The sequence below is a fragment of the Eimeria acervulina genome, genomic scaffold, assembly GCF_000499425.1.
Source record: "Eimeria acervulina Houghton genomic scaffold, Eah_scaff142, whole genome shotgun sequence".
NCBI lineage: Eukaryota > Apicomplexa > Conoidasida > Eucoccidiorida > Eimeriidae > Eimeria > Eimeria acervulina.
This window is the reverse complement of record NW_013549207.1, coordinates 18,285-43,282: the sequence shown is the minus strand read 5'-3', so window position 1 is coordinate 43,282 and position 24,998 is coordinate 18,285. Positions and strand designations below refer to the sequence as shown.

Sequence of the window (24,998 nt, the reverse complement as noted above, 5' to 3'; positions counted from 1 at the left end):
CGCGATCACTCGACTTAAACAGTTGGGTAAGGCTCAGCTGCAGCTGGGCAGCGCGCCTGTGGCTGTTTCCTGCGCTTCATTGGATTATTTTTAAAAGGATAATATTTTTCCTTGACACAATGTAAAAATCACTTTTATAAAGAAAAAGAGACGTAATCAAATGTGCTGGAAATTTTCTCCCTAGCATTCCTTCATCAGCCGCAGCACGGCGGCGACGGTCACCTCGACGCCGGCTCCAGCTGTGAAATGCGGTACAAACGCAGTCAAGAATAATGCAAATACGTTTAATACACAAAAGGAGTTTTGGATTTAGCTTATTTCTTGCAAAGATACTCAGCGAGAAGAGTACTACACGGGTTTTCTTCCCGCCGACTGGGCGATGCGATCTTCACGCTTTACTGCGCTGCACGCGTGCGCCTTCGGCCCAAAAGAGGGGAGTGAAGATTTGCACAAATGGAAATAATGAGTCCCAAAAACAAAACAAAGAAATAACGAAAAGAATGTTCCATTTGCACACGTGCGGTTTGTCGGGGGCTGGTTGTCGTTGTCTCCACGCACTACGCGTGGTCTTCGGTTCACACGCCCTTGCATGCAGCTGTTTTGGTCGCGATTGAGCACTAAATAATAAGAATAACAATAATCATTGGAAACAAATGCCGAGAATGTTTGCAAAAACAGAAGTGGAGTAATAAGGCAACGCAGAATGGCGAAAGGAGAGTCCTGCAATTTGCAATGCCACTAGATGCGGTTGCAGTTGTTGGGCGTTCTGTTTGGTGCATGGTACAAAAGCAAAGACAAAGGAGCCGAGCAAATAAACTTGAACATATTCTACATTGTTTCTTCAAATGCTTGCATGCACCGTTTAGACGACCTCCAAATGGTAATGCCGGTTTTTAAACAGATCGATACATTCAGTTTGTCGACTACTTGAACCCCACGCATGAAACCTAGCCTTTGTAGCTCCAACACGTAGACCTCTCAGCCTAGTCTTGACACACAAAACTAAAAGGGTTTGGGTTCTGTTGCCTACAAGAGGAAGTGAACAAAACAAACCGACAATTAAAATGGGGCAAACGAGCAAAATCAACCAAATCAAATACATCCCCATTCATTCGATTGATTCGCCTCGTCCGTCTCCGTGTAACTGCGCACCAGAAGAGAGCGTCTTCGTCACTGTAGAAATTCGCCTCTAGTTAAAAAGAATTACGTGGTTTTTAAAGAGTATATTTTGGAGACAGTTTTACCCAATGCTCAGCGGTCTATTCGGAGGATGCTTCAGCCGCCTGGTTGCCAATAGTCTTCGCATCTTTATCTCCTCTTCCCTTTTTTCAACTGCCTCTCCTTCCCTCCCTTCTTGCTTCTTTTTCCTTTCATTCATTTTAGCTCTTGACTGTTGCTCAATACTACATAATATTGGAAGAAACTCGAAAGATTCGGTGGGGGAAAATGCCCGTGGGTCTCCCAGCGAGCCATTGAGGCGCAGAGGCACGCAGATCATTATTTTTCTAACATACAGCAGTTAAAAATGATATTTCTTATATGGCCACACTTTGAACGGCGGACAGGCACGAAGGCGAACTCTGCCGAGAAAGAAGACAGAGTTCAGGGATTTCCTCGCGAACCCTCACGAACCCAGGAGGAGCTCAACGAAGCCAGGAAATGGCACCGCAACGAGCCGCCAAAGCTCCAAATCTTCTCATAGAAAGTTGAATTAAATTTAAGTTTTTTGAAGAGCTATTTCTATAAAATGCAGCAGAAACTATGGAAGAGCCCCTGAGTTTCCTCTTGTGCTCCAGAAGCGGCGGGTGCAAAAATACAGCGTGGAGTTGCCAGGAAGTGGGCGAAGAGGCCATCCAAGAGTCAGTGTATGACCTTTAAAACGGAGAAACACGTTTAGTCGATGGCCATTCATGACACAACAATGCATCAAAATAATCAAGCGCGATGATCGCCGCACCCCACAACACCTTGCAGGCGTCCAGCTGCAGATTCCCCAGGGAATGTCTCCCCCGAAACGGGGCCTCTTTCCCTTGAATATGCAGGATTTGCTAAATTCCCAAGTAAAAATTACCCTTTTCACTTAAGTTGTACAGACGGGAGGGAGATTTAGCACAAAGGGAGCGCGGGACCGCGCTCAGGGCAGGCTCCCGAAACCCCGGTGTCCTATTGACTACAGTTCGGCGGCAACAAATCACCAGGGCCCGGGTTTAAAATAACGTCGACTTCTAAATAAATATTATTATAAGTTTACTCGCATGTAGATCAACCAAATGGAACAAACATTTTAACTCCGGGACGTACTTCAATTCGCTGCCGAGACACCGGCCCACTGGGCGCGGAGACAGCTGGTCGGCGCGGAAGAAAAGGCATTTTTTTGGCAAAATAAACACCCATCCTTAATTGAAACATTTAAATAAAATAATTCTGCATGTCATACTATTTTAAATAAGTTTTTTTCCGGTAGATACCATTTTCAACCGCCGCTTCTGCGGGGATGGAGACCAGGCAGAGCCGGCCGAAGCAAGGGCTGTAGATCACCCGCTTCGGCGAGCTCGGCACCCGTCTTTGTAGCAGTTGGTTGTTTCACTTCGTTTTCATTTTTTAAACTGCTTTGTTTTCGTCGAGAAGTAGTTGACGATTTTCCTGCTGGCGGCTCATTCCTTCCCTGTGGCCTCTCCCACCCCCCTGTGTGTCTGCACTGCGCCTCCACGAAGCGCGAAGGCCGCGGGAAGAACCATGGCGAAGAAGTTGTTTTTATCGGTACCCTTTGGGGCCGTAGTTCTGTCTTCCGTTTTATTTTCATATTCTTTCGCTATCTATCTGCGAGCTGCAAGGGATGTTCCCTCCAAAGGAGAAGGAGCCAGCCTCCTCGGTCAGCCTTCTCTGCCCGCAAGAGAAGAGTTCGGACTTCCCTCCCCTTCGCACCCCAGCTTCTTGCAAGCAAGGTTTCACTTTCCCCGTAAGTCGAAAAAAGGTAAGCGCAGTGTCACGAAGCCCCCTCCCCCCACTCCGGACCCCGCCGCTTTTCCTCCCGACGTGGGTCCACTGCCCTGCGCAGATGAAGAAGAGAAGAGGCGGTCGAATAATAGACTCCCTGCAACCCCCTCTGAAGCTGTCCCCCCAGGTCCACCGGTTCCTGGGGGTGACCCTGAAGGTTTTGGAACCGTCGGAAAAAGAAGAAGCGTAAGGAGGCCAAGCTTCCGCGGGCCACTGTTTAAGCCGGACAGCGGCAGGGATGACAGAGGAGAACAGTCCCCAGCACAAGAACCGACAAATTCACCGGAAGGCATACCTTTCGGTGGAGGTGCCGGAGCAGCAGGTGCAGAAACAGCAGAAGGTGGGGCATCTGGTGTAGGAACGACTCCTCAGGGCTCTCCAGAGTTCCCCTTTGAAGATACAAGAAGAAGGTTGGGAGCGCTGCTTGGCGGTCCAGGGCAACAGCAAAGTTTCCCTCCAGCTGGAGTAACACAGCCACCTGCGCAGCAAGCCGGTACATCTGGACCCACCGTGGGGACAAGGAGACCAACAGGACAGCCAGGAGGGCCGGGAATGCCACAAAGGCCAAGAACTGGTGCAGGGGACCCGCAACGATATTCCATGCCAGTGGCCCCTACGGGTGGGTCTTGGGGGGCAGCAGCAGGGAGCGACAGCACGAGACCGAGATCAGTCATGGATCCTGGAAGTCCTGAGACTGCACCCTTTGGCGATAGGCAAAGAAGGTTGCAAGAGTTACTAGGCGGTCGTGGGGGTCAATGAGGTGACACTGCATCTGGACGAACACAGCTATGATCGCTGCCAGCACCTTCCATGGGACCCCAGAAGGGGCCTCTGCCGAGCATCTCCAATCGTTCCTCCGGTCCTTGAGGGCCTCCTCCTGCGCCTTCCAAGAAGCATCAAAAGCCAAAATAGTTATCTGAAGGCTGAGGATAACCCGAAGTATCTTGTGCGTTTTCAGTCGTACAGGCAAGCTAGCAAGAAGCAAGTCCTCTGGAGAGGCGCAACGTTTCGTGCCCCATTCGCGGCCAAGCCAACAGCCGCAGCAGTGGACATAAACTCGCTACGCTGTAGCGCGATGAAACTCAAAACAAGGAACACGGCGTATTCCTGAAGGCCGAAAAATACCTATGAATGGATGTACATACATGCATGCACTCAAATATGTGCAACGTACGCGTAAATATACATAAATATACGCAATATGCATACAAGATATATATATATATATATATATATATATATATATATTATGCATGTCTTTGCGGATGTGCATATATATGCACATCATATATAAGGGTATATATATTTATCTATATACGTATATGCGCATGTACATGTATGTATACATAAACCTACGTACAGGTAATAACTGCATTGTACAGCATCTTGTAGAACTTGTGCGAGTATCGCTTAGGTGCAGGCATTGTACAGCACTTCGTAGAACTTGTGGGAATATCGCGGTGAACCGCATAAAGGTAATGTTTTCAAACTGAAGCTTGCAAATGAATTCGCTTGTTAATAAGATGAATTAGTTCCTTTGTTTTTTCTCATCCGCAGCGTGCTTGCATCGTTGTCCGCAGAGACGTCTGTTTTGAGAAAAAACCAGGCGTCTTTATTTTCAGCAATAGTAATCTCAACGACGACTATTTATTTCGACCGATTATTTATGAAAGCATGGCTTATTTTCTTTTTCCAATGATAGTTTATTCCTTCCAAATGTGCATATAAATTGTATAGAAATGCGTTTATTAGCTGAGACCGTAAAAAGCAGTGTTTTGCTATCCATTCTAACAACATTTATTTATAGTAAAAACACTTAGCCATTTGAACGACAATTGTTTGTCCTGGAAACAACCATTTATTTTAACAGCAGGTATTTACTTTAACGACAGTTACTTATTTGAGCAGCATTTGCCTTTTTAAACATTAGTTGTCTATTTCAGCAAAGGTTCATTTTAACAACAACTTCTTACTTGGTTAATACTGATTACGTGAACAGTTGTTGATGTTCATCAGCAACATGGAAACGCTCATGCACGCATCTTTCAACAGGGGGTTTTGTTTTTCTTTGGTCCTTCTACGAAGGGGAGGAAACGAAGTCAGGCCGCTGTAGCAGCAGCACACAATGGGGCAGCGGCATTATTCAATACCGTGTTGCCGTTGTTTTTTTCAGGAGCTGTTGCTCATCATGTGCACTTCGGCAGGTTTCCTGCTGTTCCACGGCTATAAGGAACTGCTGCTGATGTATCTCGATGAAGGCACGCTACATCGTAAAAGAGTAGGAGGGCTGTCTATAGCTTTTCTAAGGCTCCCCAACGAACAATCGGTGGCATCCTGCAGCTGTTGCTGCTGCTCCTTGTGCATCTAGAATTGCTGAGCGGATTCGGTGACTCTACTGTTTACCAGCCAAACTTCACTTTCCCTTTGGACAACAATACAAAAAGGGAAAGGGAACCGCCGCCAATCCAATTCGAAGAGGACTCCAAAAGCCCGTGTACCAGCACATGCTGCTGCTTCTTGCAGCCCCTGTTCAGGCTGCTGCTGCTGGAACGGCAGTACAAGAATTACGTTTTCTCTTCACCGCAAGTGCAGCTGGCAGTGGCGGCTGAGGCAGTTGCCGTCGTGGGGGCTGTTGCTACTGTTGCTGCTGCTGCAGCCGCTCCCAGTGTTCCTCACCCACAGCTGTCACTGCAGCAGCAGCGAGTTACTGTGCGCAGGTTGAACCATGCAGAGGAAGATCGCGCTTTTGGTTCCTACCTCATATTATCGTCACCCTGCACCCCCGTCATCGCATTTATTTGCAATTGTTGAACTTGCTGTTTCTTGCACAATGCGAGAGAAGACAAATTTAAAACTGAGTACATAGATTCCCAGCCAGTTGCTTTGTCTGTAGAGCCCTTTGCAGGCATTACTCTGGCGTTGGTTGCTTGCTGTCGGGCTGCAAATTATAATGTCGAGTTCGAAACAACTGGATCCACTTACATTTCTAAATCTTACCCAAAGCGTAACTACAAATGTATGCCCTCAACCATACACTTCCAGCTCATACCCTTTAACCCCGACTTGATAAACGACTGAAAGGCTTTGGCGTTCAATAGCTGAACAAGAAACCAAAGAAACAAAACAAACAATTCAAGCTAAGCAAACAAATTATCGTACGATCGATAGATTCGTCAGAAAATGCACAGCGTTTCGTCCCTCAACTAAATCACTATATCACCAATTTGTAGCTTTTCCTGGACTACTAGGCAGGCAAACTAACGTTTTGATCAAAGCTAAACTGTCCAAAGGAAGAATGCTCGAGCTACCGGGCTTCGATCTGCGCTTCCTTAGAATGATCTGTTCGACTCTCGTACATGCACTTCTACTCGCGTGCAGACTGCCTAGCAAGGGCAGAGTAAGTGTTCAACAATTGCCATTAGTATAAGCGCATAAGGCGAGGGAGTATTGGTGCGGCTGGTCGTGGAGTTGTCTTGCGCCGCTATTTGCAACAAGGAGTACAACGCCTTATATCAGGCCACCCTCTCCCAAACTCTCTACAGGGCTCTGGGCCGCTTTGCACAGGACGCCTGAAGGCGGGGGAGGAGGCCATCTGTTTTCCGGGAAAGTATTTCTCAACTCTTTAATTCCACTGCCGCTTGTGACGTTTCTCAGCTAAGGTTGAGGACCCTGGCTATACTTTATAACACCGCACGTGCGCTCAGTGAACCTGAGCAATAATCAGACTGGTCAGGGCATAGCAGTAACTAGACGCGAAGGCTCTTGCAAGGACAAAACCATCTCGATATTTTTACCAAAATCTGTGTCAAATTCTCATCCCCATCTCCCCTCGCACATTAAGGATAGACACGGTGGGGAAGGTGCCAAGGGGTAAAACCCCCGTCGTTTAAACAAACGTTGTATCTGCACTCCATTCTAAAGAGTGTATTTCTATAGCAAAACCAGCTCGTTTGAGAATGCCTCCGCTTTCCCAACTTCCCAGATATGGCGAACACCGTGATGCATGGAAATGAAGAGTTTCCTTTGTTCTCTCGTGTTGACCTTCCTTCAAATAAAGGAGTCGCTAGTGGCCCCGTACAGCTGCTACTAGCAGCTTCTCTGTTCAAAGGAGAAGCACTACGGTTGTGGCTAAAGCTAAGGCAATGGTACCACCTGCGTGTAGAAGATACAAAGCATGGAAGCTTCCCGACATCCACTGTGATGTACGCTCATTTCAGGGTCGCAAATGGAACAGGCTTTGGCAGAGATGAGAACGCCAACACAAAGCAAGATATCTAGAGAGCCCTACACCGGGAAGGTGCAGCCCCTGTTGAGCAGCAGTTCCATTCCTTAGCCTTAGCTGCGCACCGTCGCAAGCGGTAGTGGAGTTGCGGGCTCAAGGTAGGCGCTCCCAAAGCAAATATGGCCCCCCACCTGCTTCCCTAGACATTCTTAGCCCATGGGCCAAAGAGCCTGTGCCTGGTGAGGGAAGGAGGCGACAACCCGTGAGATATGACGCACCGACAACTCCCACGCCTAAGTTCCCTTAGCCGCGTGCACTAACAATGTAAAGAATTGTTAAATAGTTAGTTACCATCCGTGCAAATTTGTGCGCAATAGTAAACGAAAGGATATGGACCGCGGACCCTACCACAGACGGAGAGACAGGCAGGCCGGCGGTCGGCCGGCTATGCCGAAGCGGGTTATCTTTCCCGAACATATAGGTGTCTTCCTCTTAAATTCTGGATTAGAATAATTTTGACGAATTAGGCTGCATGGTGGGAGGGGGGGAATTTGGGTTAAAAAGCGCGCAGGGCGCCCTTCAGCTCGGGCTTCAGAAGTCCGGGCGTAGTGAACAGCTCTCACGCACGGGTGTTACTAAGTGGAACCCTTTACACACCTATTTTGGCGCACACCCTATATCTATCGCTACACTCAGCGAATCTTCGCCTGATTAACCAGAAACACCGGCAGAACCCTTAAAAGCACATTCGCGTCTCTTAATCTTGAAAAGAAAAATCAAGAATAATGGAACTCCCCTCGTGGCGCCTTCGCGGGCCGGTGCCCAGGCGGCAGTGCCAACCTCACAACCTGGGGTCCTTGCCGAGCAGCCTTAGCCTCAAGGCCTCCTTTCCTACCTAATGTTACTTGATCAATTTCTATTGGAATTTTATTTTTTACTCTTCCCGCTCGACCGGCTTCTAGAGGGCCGATTTGATCCTCATTGTAGTGCCGGTGCACTACAATGTGATCGGTCCTCTATCAGGCGTCCACCCAATCTCAGTTCGGCAAAAATAAATGACGGTTACAGAGTAATTCCAAAAAATACATGCTTAACATCGCATCATATTATGTTTTGTTATATCATATTTCTATCTTCTTTGGAGTGGACCGAGACGTTCATAGAGTGAACCCACAGCATTCAACACGGTGGGGACCGGCCCGGTCGGCGTGAGGACCGGTGGTCAGTAGGCAGGAACAGAAGATCATCCACCGAAATAGGGCTCCAAACCAAATTAATGCAAAATGCAAAATTAATTTAATGTCTTAAATTATTATTAATTAATTAATAGCAATCTGGTTCTTTTTTTAGGCAATAGGGGAAAATTAAACTCCGTTTCTGCTGGATGGCGAGGCAGAGGAGGCCGCAGCGGATTACCTACGGAGCGCGCCGGATATCTCGCGCGTCTCTGGGCTCGGCGTTCACCTTTTCACCATTTTGTTGTTATATTTACCTCATTCACTTCCATAGTTGTTTTGATTGTATGTGTAAATACTTGGGGATTTTCTTTTTGCTGGCGCATTCCGGCCTACAGGCCTGTCTCCTTTCCCTGTGCACTTCTCCGCCAGCAAGGCTGCGGGCAGGAACATGGCGAGAAAGTTGCTCTTATCCGTCCCAGTTGGGGCATTAGTTTTCTCGTTTGATTCCTTCCCTTCTTCTGCAGCTCTTTACCTGCGAGCTGCACATATAGCGCCCGCCTCAGGAGACGATGCCAACCACAGGCAACCCTACCTCATAGGCGGCTTCGGCCTTCCCTCGTCCTCACACTCCAGCTTTCTGCAAAAAAAATTATTTGGGAAAAAGAGAAAGGGAAATGAAGGAAGCGTACCGTGGCCATCTGACCAGACTCGGTCCTTCGTCAGAGGTAGCTCATCAGACGGCCCCTCCACTGGCTCGCAACAAGAAGAGACGACGGGACCTGCAGATCCCTTTGCGGATATCTTTGCAGGGCCATCAGGCAATTCGGGTGAGCCGAGAGACCCAGAGGGTACTGCTGGCATTCGAAGAGGAAGAAGAGGACGAGGAGGAGGCGTTCACATCGGCCCGGTGACGGTGGGAAGCACCATTCGGAAAGGAGCAGACGCCTTCCAGGGAAGGAAGGGGGATCAAGGGGGACAAATTCCAATTAACAGACCAAGATACACACCTGGAGGCAAACCCATACAATCACAGGAAGGGTTAGATCCACCGACCCCTCGGCCGTCGAGTGGTCCAAAGTTCCCTCAAGGTGCAGGAGGACCAGCACCAGGTGCAGACGGCGGTCCTCTGCCAAGTGGGCATGCTCTAAAAGATGGATACTACCTTGTTGGTGCTCCCAGTGGAAACTCGACTGCAGCAGCAGAAGTAGGAGGTGGCGCGGGAAGGGGCCCAGGGCAGGGTTCTCCAGTGCCTCCGCCTGTCCCTCCACGTGACCCATTACCACCACTGCCTCCACGAAGAAGTCCTGACCCACGGAGGAATGGGCCTGTCTGGAGAGTTCCTGGTGGTTCACCCACTGAAGGACCCCCTCCTGTTCCGCCTCGAGTGCCGCTTGGGGATGCAGCAAGAGTACGAGGTGGAGCGAGAGGGGGCCCACAGCCTCCTCGAGGGTCTCCAACTTTTCCACCGTTCCCGAGTGGCGTTGACGATTCGGAGAAGGATCCATGGTCCTCGCCTCGCCCTCCACATGGTCCATTTCCAACACTGCCTCCACGACGAAGTCCTGAGTCACGGATGAAGGGGCCTGTGTGGAAAGCTCCTGGTAGTTCACCCACTGAAGGAACCTCTCCTCCTGTCCCTGGAGTGCCGCTTGGAGAGGCAGGAGTACGAGGTAGCGCGGGAGGGGGCCCACAGACTCCTCGAGGGTCTCCAACTTTTCCACCGTTCCCGAGTGGCGTTGACGATTCGGAGAAGGATCCATGGTCCTCGCCTCGCCCTCCACATGGTCCATTTCCAACACTGCCTCCACGACGAAGTCCTGAGTCACGGATGAAGGGGCCTGTGTGGAAAGCTCCTGGTAGTTCACCCACTGAAGGAACCTCTCCTCCTGTCCCTGGAGTGCCGCTTGGAGAGGCAGGAGTACGAGGTAGCGCGGGAGGGGGCCCACTGCCTCCTCGACAGTCTCCTCCAACGTCTCCAACCTCTCCGCAGGAGGCTGATCCGTGGATTCTGAGTGGCCCTTCAGTTGGGGGAATACCAACACCACCTCCACAAGGAACTCCGCCACAAAGTGGGGGGCCTACCTGGACCAGTCCTCCCACGCAAGGCTCTCCTGGTACCCCCAAAAAGCCGCCGAGCCCTAGCAGACATGGTGCCGCAGTAGCGCCTGCAGGGTCTTCTGAATCCTTAGGAGGCACACAGCCACAAGAACAGGACGAGGACTCCGACGAGGGACCCCCAGACTTCATACCACCACCGCCACCACGTAAACCATGAAGTGCTCGCGGGTGCACAATAATGCAGCGTGAAACAAAGGCGGAAAGAACACTGGCTACGTCTTTTATGCATCTGTATATTTATGAGTATATATACATGTATGCTAATACCTATATGTATACATATATCTCCGCACAATACGGTCCAAAGCCAGTGTTGTTAAACATGCCTCTAGAATAGGTTTATTTATTATTTCACTTTAGCAACGTCGTGCCTTCCTCGCAGTCCAAGAGATCCGTCTAGCTCGAGGAAAAAGCAACAGTATAAGTTTCAGTTATACTGTTGCTTCAATAATTGCTATTTTAGGCAAACGATGCTTATTTTAGCAAAAGCTATTTGTTTGTTATTCATTTTGGCGAGCTATTTCGTTTAACAGCTATTCATCTAAACAGCAGTTTCTTGCTTCAACAACACATGTATTTATGCGATAATTACTTATTTAAACGTTTCCTTAGAAGAACTGTCATGTTTTTTGACAACTAGACATCTACTTGGTCGATATTTGTCGGTGAAGAGTTGCTGGTACGCGGGGTACTCTTCCAGGTAAACAGCAAGCATTTGCATTCTAGTAACTACAGAAACAACTATGCATGTGTAGGACTGCTCTCAATTCAACACTGCTCCAATGCTGTGCAGATATTTGTTTCCCTCCGCTTTATACATGCCCATTGTAAACAGCACAAGACTCATGAGGATAATATACATCTATATACATGCACTTACATTTTGAGCACTCCAGAGGAGACCTCGCCTTATCTCCCCACGCATTCAAGGACTACTAGGTAACATGTTTGTCATGAATGATATATTTTAGGCCAGCAGTTCATATTTGTAGTCCGTTAAAATAGTGAACATTTATATGTGTGTATTACAAGATTATACATAACATGCATCATGAAGTGGGAGGCCACTGTGCAGACCCCAGTAGGTTTATCCCCGAAGTAGTCTTCAAGGAAGCATTCGTTGTTAAAAGTTGAATTTTATACATTCACAACATATTCTACATAGGTATAATGCACAGAGTGTAGCACGGAGCTAATGCATCCCTACAAATGCGTTCTTTAGAAACATATTTCAGAGGATGAAAAAAGGAATGCCAACGGGCGACGCGGCTGGCGGCAAATTCCTTCAGAAGTGTCTGGAGACGGCACTAACCAGCTGCCTGAAAAGCAAGCTCCCACAACACACCTCCTCTTGCTTCTTTGGAACTTGGGCTGATGTTTATTTGAAGCAAAGTGAAGCGGCAGCTATAATATCGAGGGCACGTATTTACTGCAGTGCAAGTCGCTGCGCTAATGAGCTCCTTGTCCTTGTCTCCTGCAGACTACAATACATCGGCGTCACTACAGCAAAGCATTTGCTCAAAAAAAGAAGGCAAAAAGGGAAACAGCCTAGCTAACTGCCTGCGCGCTGCATGCACCGCCGGTTTTAAATTCGCACCAAAAGCCCCAAAACGTCAAACAGAACCGAAAAAATCGTAACCTGCACCTATCAACTCCATATACATGCATGCATACACTCATATACATCAGTATATATATATATATATATATATATATATATATATATATTACCAGGCATGCAAACAAGGGGGATATGCGTGCGTGCAAAAAGGGCCATATGAGTGCATTAAAATCTGAGTGCATGCACGTAAGTTGTTGCATGCATGCAACAACTGCATTTGCATCTATGCATGCATCAGTGCATGCATGCACATCGCAGATGGATTCATCCACTTTGCCCCTGAGCGAATGCAGCCTTCAAAAGCAGCATGCATGCACGCCACGCATGCATACGTGCATGAAACACACGCACGCATGCAACCAATGCATGCATGGTGTTCCCTGTGAGTTTTGCTACGGGGAGGTCGAATAGGCGCCCCAAGAGCTCTTTTGGGTATACGGCCAGTGTAAAAACTTGAAATTCTGTTTGCCAACCACAGACAAAACAAAATGAATAAGCATAAAGCGGCAAGCTGAAACAAAGCCGGCTGGCCTTCCGCTGCAGCGTCTTCAGCAGAAGCGGAAAGCAGCAGTTCTGCACTGGATGCATGCATGCGCAGATGCAAGGATGCATGTTTGCCCTGCAGCCACAGAGTCATGATTCATATATTCCCTTCTGCTGTTCTGCATGCACAAGACGAAGGAGCCGTGCATGCAGCAACCAGCCTCAACAGTTGTGGGTACAAGTCCTCCGCTCTATGTTTCCCCCAGCCAAAGTCCAGGTGGCCGAAGCCCTCAACAACGTGTAAATGCAGGTTCTCCTTCCCAATGCACCTTTTCAAATACTCCGCACTAGCCTCTGCATGCAGCCCCAAACACACGCAACAAAGACAGGGACTGCACAAATCAATTAAACAGCTAGATTTGTGGCCTCCTAGCTTCGCAACTAGATGAACTATTACATAACGGAGCAGCTCGGGGGCGAATGAGCAGAAGACCAGCTGGATGCACAGCCTCCTAGCTAACTTACCTAGAGGGCTAAACTAGCAGTTAACTAGCCCAGACGGGCAGCCTCCTAACTAGCTAGCCACGTTTCCAATCTGCTACTGTAGCCACTGCAGCTGACCTGGCTGCACTAGGTTGTCTTGGGCCCCAAGGAAGGCGTACAAAAAACTCGAAATTCTCTCCAGCGGATACCGGCCCCTCACTACGTCCACACCTGGGAGGGCAGCACACTCCTGCTGCTGCTCCTGCTTCTCCTCCTGCTGCTCCTGTTGCTGTTGCTGCTGCCATTCGTTGCGCTGAGGCGTTGCGTTCTCCAGCAGCTGAGCCAACCACGTAGCGTCGCTGGATTCCGCCGGAGAAGATGAAGGCGACAGAAGAGAAGATGCAAGCACCGCAGAACCAGGAGACAACGAAGACAAAGGCTCGCCGCTGTTCAGCTGCTGCATCCAATGGGCAAAATTCTGCCGCGAGGTACCCCCTGCAGCAACACCAGCAGCAGCAGCAGCAGCAACACAGCGAAACAGAGGTCCCAGGTTTTTTCACTGCCGGCCTCCGAACACGGATCGGTGTTTCAACTGCACGCAGCACAGCTGCATGGGAGCAGTAACAGCAGCAGAAGCAGCAGCAAGATTGGTGCAGTTACCGGAAGGCGTATGGGCGAAGTTGAGGAATAGTTGCTGCTGCTGGAGGGGCGTGTTGTAGAAGCGCATGCCTCCTCTTTTTCCTGAACCGACAATTGCATTACCTGCTGTACTCAGCAGCCGCTCCGGAATAAAACGTACAAAAAACTTCAGCGCCTGTAGCAGCAGCGTGGGATGCCGCATCCCCAGCAGCAGCAGCACCCGAGCAGAGTACGGCAGCTGCTGCAGCGGCTGCAGGATTAAAGGAGGTGAAAACAACACTGCACGCCGCAGAAGCAATCCCAAAGAAGGAGAAGAAGAAAGGGCTATCAACAACTGCGCTGCCCCCTGCGACTGGCCGATAGCCACCAGCCCACAGCCAAACGCGCTTTTGGTCTTAATGCTGCAGCTGTCGCTGACACTGCTGCTGTTGCTATTGGTGCTGCTCGTAGCAGCAGCCAGCATAGCAGCGCGGCGCCTGTTGAGGGTTTGTGAATGCTGTGCGATATACTGGAGTTGGGCAGGGAGGTCGAAAAGCGCCATCTCTTGAAAGGACCAGGAACCCGAGGCAAAAGAAGCAGAAAAAGCAAAAGGAGGGCTTTTGCTGCTAGCACCACTGCGAATCCTGGGGAGCCACCTACTGGTATTGTTGCTGTGTTCATCGTCATTCCAACCCACTTTGGCTCCACAGTCACCCCAACGCGACTCCTTGGGGGAGGTGCTCTTTCTGTTGCATGCAAAGGCTGCTGTGCCGGTTTGCTGCTGCCTTGCTGCACCCCTGCCTGCTGCACCAGCACCAGCTCGCAGCAGTGGCTGCCCCTCCTCTCTGCGGCTGCCCATGCAGGGGCATGCGCATGCATCTCTGAGAGAGCAATCACCCCTACAATCCCCACAGCTGCGAAGAGAATGCAGCACGTCATCGCTGCTGAAGCAACTAGCAAGGCATCCTGCTGCTGCTGCTGGTGCAGGCGCTGTACCTGGTGCCGGTGTGGCGGCTGTTGCTGCAAGAGATGCTGAAGGCGAAGGCATATTTACACCTCCATCGCTCTCTGCGAAAGCTCTAGCAGATGAAGACAACGCTGTAGACAGTTCAGACTCAGAAAGAGTTCGATTAAATGGCTGTTGCTGCTGCTCCTGTTGCTCTTCCTCCTGACTGGAGTTACCAAAGTTGGTAGGGTTTTGGCTCCCCCAGTGCATGTTCAGCAGCAAGGCAGAAGCTTGCATGCATGCGTCCTTCAAAAGGCGGTTTTGTTCTTCTTGGGACTTTCCTCGGAGAGAAGGAAAGGCAGTCAGGCCGCTGCATCGGCAGCAGACAATGGAGCAGCAGTCCCCTTCCACTTCGTATTGCTCTTTCTGCTGCAGAAGTTGCTGGAGGTGGTGCTGCTGCTGCTCGTCGTCGTTTCGGTGCGTTTGCTGCTGCTCCTGGGCTCTAAGGAACTGCTGCTGCTTCTCCTGGATGAAGGCGTGCAGGGTTGCTAATGAGTAAGAAGGGTATCTATCGTCTTCCTGCAGCTCCCCCGACAAAAAACCGGAGGCATCCTGCTGCTGCTCCTGCTGCTGTTGTTGCTGCGGCAGTTGTTGTTGCTGCTGCTGCTGTTTGTGAGCGGAGAGCTCCCGTGTGTATTCATTTCCTCTGCTGTTCACCAGCCAGACTTCGCCTCCTCTTTGGGCAGCAATAAAAGGAAGGGAAAGGAAACCACCGCTAATCCAATTCAAAGATGACTCCAACAACCCGTGCACAAACACAAACACCTGCCCCCTGCAGTCCCCGTCCAGGCTGTTGCTACTGCTGCTGCTCCCACCAATGGTTAGTGGTGGTGCTGTTGCTGGAAATGCAGCAACGGTGTCGTAGGACCCTTTGGGTGCAATACTGCTGGCATTGGCGAGTGCTGCGTTTGCTGGTGATCGTGCTGCTTCTTCTGCTGTTGTTCCTGCTACTGGTGCTGCTGCTGCAGTTCCTCCCAGCACCTCGCATCCACAGTCGTCTGTGCAGCACCAGCGAGTGACTCTGCGCAGGAGATAGAAATGCACCTCGTAGCCGTCTGTTGTACGTATGCTGTGTCTTTCTGCTTTGAACTGGCCGCCACTCAAGGTGTGCGTATACCGTTCCATCAGGTCTGGGCAGAAGCGACGCAGCAGCTGCTGCCGCTGCAGCCGCAGCAGCAACAACAGCATGCTCTGCAAGCTCTCTCGCATCAGCGCGCTGAACCTGTCTGCAAGCCACCCTCCCCCAAACAAGTTCACCAGGCCCCCCACAACTCCTCCCAGGTCAGGCAGTGCACACAAGACTGTTGACGCAGGAGCGGAAGTCGCTGCCGCAGCGGTGGCTTCATCCTCGCCTCCCTCCTCCACGGATTCACAGTCAGGCTCGTCTCTCACCTTCGCGGGCGGCTGCTGCTGCTGGCCCTCGCGAAAAAGCGGGAGCTGCGAAGCTTGCAGAGACGCTGAACTGCACGAAGACGCGGTGGAACAGCTAGAATAGGCCGCAACAGCAGCGGCAGCGGGGTCGGCAGCAGAGCCGCCATCTGAAGGCATTCTACTTTGGGGGGGAATGCATAGACAAGACCAGGCAGACAAGGACTCATCCCCCACTTGCTGTGAGTCTGTCAGACCCGTATTCAGCCTAATCTCCCGCTGCATATGTTTCTGCTGCTGCTGTTGCTGTTTCTGTTCCTTCTGCTGCTGTTGTTCCCGCTGGTGGTGCTGTCCCTGCTGCTGCTGTTGGTCTCGCGGCTGGGCCTGTGGCTGCAGCCGCCTTTTGCTGCGGTGAGCACTGGACGAGGTACCATTGGCATCGCCTTCCCACATTGACAAGCAGAGAAGAGAAATTTGAGCGTGTGTGATGGTTTAGAGTTTGGCGTTTAGCGTAGTGCTGACATCACGGGCTCCTCCGGCTACTTTTGTTGTTTTGTCGGTATCAGAAAGAGGCAACATAAAGAATATTAGATAAGAGGTCGTTACTACCTTGTATGGCTGATTGTGATGGAAAAAATGCCGGTTTTTGCCGACGTACGGAACCCTGTCGGAGTAAGCTGGACGGCTGAGACACCACTTGCTTGCGGTGGTGTGAGTCTACTCGTGAGCATTTCAAAGTAAAGATGCGTTCAATTTGACCATTTGAGCCACCCGTTTCTAAAAAAAGTGGGCAGCAGCAAGAAAAGGCGGAGAGAAAGGAAAGAAGGCTGCGAACCGACGCGGCGGCTGCAGCTGCCGGTGGACCGATTCTCACGAGCATGCGCAGGAGGCATTGCCTGGATATTCTTTCCCTGAGGAAAAAAATTGTCTTTGAAATTATGAGAAAAGTATTTTTTTACACGGAGTACTTGATAAGCCGTCCATGAGCCTACGATAAAGAAGACAGAAGAAGGCTGCTGTGAGCTACGTTCAAAAGAGCATCGTGGAACCCGCCACTTTTTAGCGGCTATTTCGCAGCATCTTCACTAATTTTCAAGATTTTTATTTCTTTTTTTACAAGTTGTTCTTGAAACAGGCTTGTGTTTTTGAATTGAATCTACACTTCCCCATGCAACCCTCGGCCAACGACCGCACGCGTTTCCGCCGCTGCGGTCGCTCCGGTCGCCGCACCTTTCCGTGGTGAGACGAAACAAAACGATGCTATACATCTTATCATTTTTCATAAAATGCTTCGTATAAAGCATCTTCAACATAAATGTGAGCTGTCGCCCAAGGGACATCTTTATACTCTATTGCAGCACCCCATACAGCCACAGCTGCATTGCACCTAGTCTGAGACCCATTACGCCTTTCAATGACGCCTGAAATCTTTTAAGAAGCATCTGCGCTAATCATGGATTACACAATCTATTTGTTCGAAAAATGCTGAAATGACCACTGCTGCCTCCTGCTGTGATCGCTGGCTGCCGCCCGCACGAAGGTTGGCAAGAGGAAAATGTGGTAGAGACAGGCATTCGCCTTCCAACGAAATCAGGCCTTTCAACTAATTATAAAAGTGCTAAAAATCTGATAAGGGTGTAGGAGCACAGGCACATGAAGAAGTGACACGGACCAGTAAGGTGAAATTGAGTGTCACTTCAAGGTTGCCCTCCTCTGCTTTCTCTTCTGGAGATGCCACTTGCACAAAGTCAGAAAATATTTGCACATATACGTATGTATAAATGTGCATGTGTACATATATATATATATATACACTCATGCGTCTATCTGCATACGTAGATGAAGGTATCTTTACATATATGTGTATGCCATTACACAGGACTACTCATAAATGCGATTAATGAACGCTGTGTCTATATATGATTATCTTTACATGCATAGTACGATATGCTGGTTTCAAAGTTGGTCCTACGAAAGCGTTTTCACCTGCCAAAAACCCAGGAACGGTCCATGTACTTTAGAGGGCTGCAGGGAATGCCTGCGCATCGATACATGCACCGAGTAACAGATTCAGCAACTACCGATGTTGACCCACCAGCGCACACAACGTTTCACCGGGTAAGTTCTTTCGGTTGAACCGGTCTCTTGAATTTGTAGTTTGCATCCGTAGTAATGTCCGTTCACCTTGCTGACCCTGCTGCTTCTGAATTTCCTTAGCCCTTGACTTGCCAGCGGCTAAGAAATACTTCGAGTAAAACGGATCAACGGCAGTACATAAACTTGGAGAATTGTAGACAAATTCCTGCACAAGTTGGTAGCCGGACTCTGAAAAACAAGAAGTGCTCTAGCTCCGTTTGCAACTCAAAAAGGTGCGTGGTGCCTGTTGTGTATATGGGTGTTATGACTTGAATGGGATTTCTCATCTTCTTGTCTCTTTGAAAAGGAGCCCTGTCAAGCGCCTGAGTAAAATGATGCCCCTACACAAAACAAGCCACTAAAATCAACCCAGCGAAGATGAAGGTGCGTACGCATGAATGAAGAAATACCCAGACAGCAGCACTTATGACGTGTGGCCCTTAAGTACCGTACGCCCCCAGAAAATGTTTGAAAGACAGAGGAAACCCAAGAACGTCAGCAGGCTGTTGAAGCTGCAGGTTAGGATAGCATTGCTTGGGAGGTTGTTGGAGCGTCAGCTGCAGCTCGTAGAGCGCAGACGCAGGTGCTACCGACTGCATGCACCAGGTTGAACCTCTTATTTTAAAGGGAAAAAAGGCAAAGTGAAGCTGCGGCCTCACTGAGAAGCCCATGAGCTCACTAGCTCTCATGCTCAAAGTGGAACACCAGGGGGTGAAGCGATTTTTGCTGATAGTGCACCAAATATGCCTTCACAGTAACTCAACAGAGCTTCCCTAAGTCTTTCAAAAATGGAGAGGGATATTGTTGCTGAGAGAGTGTTCAAAATTTCGATGCAAAACTGTGCGGAAACCGTCTGCCGTAGTGACACGGTTCATCACGCCTTCCTCGCCAGCAACGGCTTCATTGTCAGAGTCGTCGCTCCGATGAAGATTAAAGAGGGCAATTCAGCAGAATAGCCTTTTCGCAATGGTAATACTTCAACGATTGGTGCACAGTAAGACAAAAAGCCTGCTAGGCCACACGCACAGGCTTGCCCAGGCGCCCCTGTGGGAAAACTACAAAGGAACGCAAACATGGAGAAAGCCACTAAACCCTTCATAAGTAGTTTAATTTAACAATGCTCATCTTTTTAACGATTCAAAAGGATCATATTTTCGCGCTCTCTTGCGTGCGGTTCAAACGCTGAGGCTTCCTCCCCCCTGGCAGCGTTTGCAGTTCCGCCTGTGGTTCGTCCATATTTCAGAGTGATTTTAGGATAAGTTTTGAGTCCTTCACCTGTAATATGGTAAGGAAGAACTTCTTTTTACATCCATTTACCTACGCCCCCTTGATTCAACTTTCTCGAGATGCCGGCCGCAGCTGGCCTCAAGGTCCACGCTTGTGGGGGTCACCTCACCAACAGCGCCTCCAGCATCGCTGCAGCTGAAAATCACAAGTCTTGTTCATGAAAAACGCCATACCATGCATGGAATGGAAAAACGCCTCTAATTATTCTTAGGGATCTGTGCGATTTGGCGCGCATTTCTAGCGAACTCCACCGAATCACAGCCACAGTAAATACGTACACATACACAGCAGCCAAAACCGCCCCTCGTGGTCAGAAACACTCGAACTCAGGAAATATCAAAGCACCATCAGAAGTATGGAGCCCTTAGGGCTTCCAGGGAGTTTGGCGGGTGGCAGCAGAGGGCAGCAGCAGAAAGCCAAGGATGGTCCAGCTGATCTTCACAGGGCACCCAGCGCTGATATTGCTGAACAGAAAAAAAACCGTCGCAGTGCGACAGAAACAACGGAAACTCGGAAGCATGGACTTCGCCGTCTCGTCGGAAGAAAGACCAAAGCAAGGGGAGAACAACGCAGGCGGAATGTGGAACTGATAGGCTTCTCGTACCCGCAAGACCGAGTCATCCGCTTGGTCCCTGCGATCCAGCCGACTGCTGCTCCACAAAAGGGGTGCATGTGCCAGGGACCCGAGGATGGCGAAGGTTTACCTGAAACAGCGAAAGAAACAGATAAGGGAGCAGCAACACTTCCTGCAACCCAGGACCTTTGCGTGCGCATCCCTTTCTCACATCGCCGCGTCCCCCTCTACACAGAAAAGCCGCGTCGAACGAACACAAGAAGTTCGGGGCTCCAAAGCTCTGCTATTTTAGGCCCCCTGCTGCAGTGGCTGTTTTGCTGCTGCAGCCCTGCCCCTGTTGCAGTGGGGTCGCGCAAGCGGCACGCGGCGCACCGTTACATCTGCAGCCACATCTTGCAGGAGGCAGCTTGGCGTATTCACGAGGCAACAGAGCTTGTAATTGATCCCTTTGCTAAGGAGAACGACCCGAAGCTATCTAGCCTGCTGCCGCTCTCTTCTGGCAACTCAGTACACAGCAGCAAAGGTGCACCCCTTTCCACCAGAGATTCTGAAGAAGCCAAGGAGGCGTTGCTTCAGAACCCCAAAGTGGCGTTCCTGCTTGACTACTATGAGCGCTTGCTTGCCGCAGAGATGCTGCAGCTGGTGCCTCGTGGGGGCCGCTGCTTCTCCCCGTTTGATGCTGGTGCTGCCTCTGCTGAAGACCTGCTGGGCTTGACGGCTTCCTCCCGCTTTTCCCGCTGTCTCCTCTCGATGCCTCTCTTCAGTTGTCTGCCCATTGCCCCCTGGCACTTGTGGTGGCCAAAGGAATCGCTCGCTGTGAAGCGCCGCTGCGCCTTTCGCGTGTCTTTACAGCTGCTGCATATCTCACTGTCGGATTGTCACTTGTTTCGTGAGGAAGACCTCGTAGCCCAGAAACTGCTAAGCGCGTATGAGGTGTATGCTTACCTCGCTCGCTGCTCTAGCGGCGAGCAACTGACAGCCAAGCTCCGCAGCTGTCTGCAGTACACGAAGGAAATACGGGAGAGCTGCGGCCTGCCCAGGGAATTGAATCCCCTGCAGCAGGCCGCCGCTGCTGCCGTTGCGGCGTACAGACGGGACCAACCGCCACAGGTGCAGCACGATCGGCTGCAGCAGAAGCTGCAGCAAATACAAAACCTTTCTCACCAAGTGCTGCAGCTCACGAGGTGGTTGTGCAGCTTGAAGACGAGCTATCCGCAGGTGCGTCCTTGCAGCACTGGCACCAGCAGCAGAAACATCAAGTGCAGTGAGCAGAAACAGCAGCACAGCCTTCGTCTTTACGACTTGAACGTTTGTGGCGTTTACCCGCTCTTAAGTGTGTCGGCGGGGAGGCGGTTTCGCTTGCGAGAACTTTCTGTCTTTCTGTCCCCTTCAATGACAGAAGAAAGAAGGGTGGAGACAAAGGCTTTCTCAGTCTCATTTCAGGAAGAAAACCGCTCCTGTGAGCCTCATTTTGCTGCGCTTCAGCTGTGGAAGCAGTGGCTTGGCCACCTACAACAACGACGTCTGCTGCGGCTGCAGCGCGATCAGCAGCGTCAGCAGTTTGCTGCTGCTGGCGAGACCATCGAGAAACTCTGGCAGCAGCTGCAGCGCCAGAGGGATCTGCAGCAGTTCGACTGCACTGGCCTCCAGCTTCAGCTGCTGCTCCTCTCGTACGAAAACAAAACAGCATTGCTGCTGCTCCCGTTACGGTCACCTGAATTCTGTTGCAGCTTCGCTCTTCCACTACACCGCCTGCTGCCTCCCCCTCCTGTGCAGCACAGCAACTCGCAGCATGATTGCTGTTGCTGCTGTTTGGGTTTTGCACACGCAGGAGAGAAGAGGAAACTGAGAAGCAGCTGCTGGGAGAGGAGATAGCGGCAGAAGTGGAGGAGCTTCTGACATATGCCGTCGATACAGCGCCTCCCCAGCAGCTTCCTTCATTTGACATTTCGGGTGTATGCACAGCGATTCTCAGCAAACTCTTCGCCACGTCTGTGCCTCATCCAGGAACTCCTCTCCGTCTTTTGCTACTGTCCTCTAGAGTAAGCAAACACATACACGGAGAGCCAAACAAACAAACACACACAGCACAAAAGAATAAATGGTAGCAACTGAGCCTGGCAGAAACTCTTGTGCATGCAGCGCAATATAAATTGCAAAGGCCTACAGCCGTCTAGGAGGCCATCCTCTTGCTTCCTCACGCTGCAATGCATAAACACTCACGCGCAGCTTCAGAAAGTCAGGCTATGCGTGCTACTTCCTTCGTCGTAACCGCCAGAAGATGCAGATTGCTTCAACGTGGAACCACAGGGAAATCCACAGAGGGGGCGGGCTTTGTCTTGCATGCTCTTAGGAACGGCCTACGACACCAAAGGGCACCCGAGCCCCTTCATCCGCCCAAGCAGCTGCAACAGGAGTAGCAGCAGCTTCTACAAGAACAGTGGCAGCAGCAGTAGGAGGGGCAGGCGCAGCAGGTAACGATGCGTCCTTGCCTCTGCAGGAGCAGCTGCGCCGGTGCCTCTCTCGCACGCTGACTGCAGTTGTGGGCTGCCGAGTGAACGAGCGGTCCGTGGGGGGGCAGAAGCACTTGGCGCTGCACTTCCCGTTCTTTTCAACTGCTGCCGGTTTTCCAATTGCTTCGCCAGTGCCTCCGGAAAGCCTCCCGCTCCAGTACCGGCAGCAGTTGCTGCAGCAAGAGCAGCAAGCGCACCACGTTCTCGCCGCCTTCCACACCACACTCAACAAACCGCTTAACTCGATTTCTCTTCATGTTGGCGTCAGCCATCCCGGTGGGCTACAAGAAGATCTGCACAGGCTGTCTTTGTTATTGCCCGCGTTGTCGCTCGCGTTGCCGTTCCTCTTGATGTTGTTCTCGCTCTTGTTCTTATTCTTGTTCTTGGTGTTCTTCTTGCTCTAGTTCTTGTTCTTGTTTTTTTTTCTTGTCCCCGTTATTCCCCTTGTTCTTGTTTGTCTTCTTATTCCTCTTGTTTTTGTTTTGTTTTGGTCGTTGTCTTTGGTTTTGTTCTTGTTCGTGTTCCACTTGTTCTCCTTATTCTTGTCCTGCATCCTCTTCCCCTCCTCCTCCTCCCCCCCGTATTCATCCTTGTTCATGTCCTTGTTCATGTTCTCGTTCATCTTCTTGCTGTTTCCGTTCTTCTGCTTCTCCTCCTCCGCCTTGTTCTTGTTCCTGTTCTTGTTCCTCTTCTGCTCCTCCTCTTCCTTTTGCGCCCAGGTCTGTTTCTCGTACTTGTTCTTGTCCTTTCCCGTAGCATTATTCTTGTTCGTGCTCTACTTCTTGTTCTTCTTTTTGGCCTTTTCCTCATCCATCTTCCTCCTTCTTTCCCCCTCGAATTTCTGGCTTCTGTTCCTCTTTTGGCTCTTTGGCCTTTCGTGTCTCTTCCGGCTATGCCATCAAACCAGCCGGCTTTTTTTGCAGCGTCTGTGTGCTGTTGCGTACACAGCACACTTTAACAATGCATGCATGCATGCATGCATGCATGCATGCATGCACACATATATGCACCGGCGTATTCTTTCAGGTCTCCCTAGGCCCATTGAAGCTCTTGTGGCTGTCCCCTTGCCCCCCCAGCTGTCTGTATTGAGAGACGAACTCATTCGTAGCAACTCCATTGAAGGAGAGCCGTCAACTGCCTACCACCCATCCCCTGTGTCTTTCTGCGTGGATCTACCCTTCAGCTCTTTCAGAAGCAGCAACCAGCAGCAGCAGTCACACCAGAAGATGGCAGAAACGGCGGCAGAAGCTGACAGGGCCTGCCCCCAGCAAATCCGTTCTATGAATTCTCTAAAGGACCCTCAAGCTACCTGGATTGTACCGCTGCCTTCGTTTTTGTCTGTGGAAGCCACTGAAGCCAGATACAGGATGCTGCAGCAGCAACTACAGCAGATGCCGCTGCTCGCCACTCCTGCCTGGGGGGACCCCATAGAAGCAGATGCTATAGCTCTGTGCCTTGAAAGGGAGGCCGCCACAGCTGCTCAGATTGCTGCAACTCAGCGTAACCGTTCTCTTGCTGCTGCTGCTGCCCGTGCTGACTTTGCCGCCGAAGTTGCAGAAGCACTAGCTGCTGAAGCTGGCAAGCGTAGTTCCGCATTAGCCGCTGCAGCAGAGAGTCGAAAGACTCCCTTTTCTACTGCAGCAACACGTCTGCGCGCTGTCTTATCCCGGGTTCCCCATGACAGCAATAGGGACCTGAAAACACCAGAGTCAGCAACAGCGGGGGCAGCAGCGGGTGCTTCTGCTGCCGCAGGCGGCACCCCTACCAGCCATGCTATAGACACCCTATCTGGTTCAATAGCAGTTGATGCTGCTCCTGGAGAGGTGGCGTTGGCGCCAGCATCAGCAAGGGCATCATATTGCAGCGAAGTGCAGCACTCTGCTTGTCACCCTGAAGAAGCCGCAACGGGAGAACCAAAGGGGGCGCCTTTGTCTCCGTTAGTTTCACTTCCTCTCGAACATGCAGTTCTTAAAGAAGTTGGAATGGAATCAGGGAGAGAAGAAAATGATGCGAGCGCCGTTGAGGAGGCCTCCCTGGCTTCTGTACTCCCCTTCGAGTAAGGCTTTACACGCCAGCTTTCTTATGCCTGCCTGCTTGCTCATGCTGCAAGCAGCGCGTGCACACAAGCCTGCATGCGTTTACCTCTGGTTCGCACCCAGTGATATTACAGCGCCCGTTCTTCTGTGCTGTTGCAATCTACCCCTGCTATCCTGTTCTCTGTGCATGGAGTTGCGCTGGGGGCTTCTGTTTCAGTGTGGTTCTCTGCGTCATCTGGCCAGCCGATATCTTGGAGTGCCATTTGCTTCTGCAGGAGTTGTTGGCATCTTTCTGGTTGCTTGAAGATTTGTCTTGTCGTTGCACCTCTGCCTGGAGAACACCTCCCTCCCACAGGCC

At 50.7% G+C, this 24,998-nt stretch overlaps 4 protein-coding genes across 4 annotated transcripts; 2 read left to right on the top strand and 2 right to left on the bottom strand.

The window, feature by feature from the left end:
- Window positions 1–2,736: 2,736 nt before the first annotated feature.
- Window positions 2,737–3,756, top strand: EAH_00020590 (hypothetical protein, conserved; the record flags this gene model as incomplete). Its single annotated transcript, XM_013393557.1, has 1 exon — window positions 2,737–3,756. The coding sequence occupies one exon, from the start codon at window positions 2,737–2,739 to the stop codon at window positions 3,754–3,756; it is 1,020 nt and encodes a 339-aa protein (XP_013249011.1).
- Window positions 3,757–8,985: 5,229 nt separating this feature from the next.
- EAH_00020580 (hypothetical protein) lies at window positions 8,986–10,546 on the bottom strand (the record flags this gene model as incomplete). Its single annotated transcript, XM_013393556.1, has 3 exons — window positions 8,986–9,034; window positions 9,451–10,405; window positions 10,480–10,546. 3 exons carry the CDS (start codon window positions 10,544–10,546, stop codon window positions 8,986–8,988), a joined length of 1,071 nt encoding a protein of 356 aa, XP_013249010.1.
- A 2,671-nt stretch (window positions 10,547–13,217) lies between these two features.
- EAH_00020570 (hypothetical protein, conserved) lies at window positions 13,218–16,547 on the bottom strand (the record flags this gene model as incomplete). Its single annotated transcript, XM_013393555.1, has 2 exons — window positions 13,218–13,597; window positions 13,763–16,547. The coding sequence occupies 2 exons, from the start codon at window positions 16,545–16,547 to the stop codon at window positions 13,218–13,220; spliced, it is 3,165 nt and encodes a 1,054-aa protein (XP_013249009.1).
- A 3,325-nt stretch (window positions 16,548–19,872) lies between these two features.
- Window positions 19,873–24,664, top strand: EAH_00020560 (hypothetical protein, conserved; the record flags this gene model as incomplete). Its single annotated transcript, XM_013393554.1, has 4 exons — window positions 19,873–21,800; window positions 21,923–22,133; window positions 22,445–22,880; window positions 23,631–24,664. 4 exons carry the CDS (start codon window positions 19,873–19,875, stop codon window positions 24,662–24,664), a joined length of 3,609 nt encoding a protein of 1,202 aa, XP_013249008.1.
- Between the last annotated feature and the right edge of the window lie 334 nt (window positions 24,665–24,998).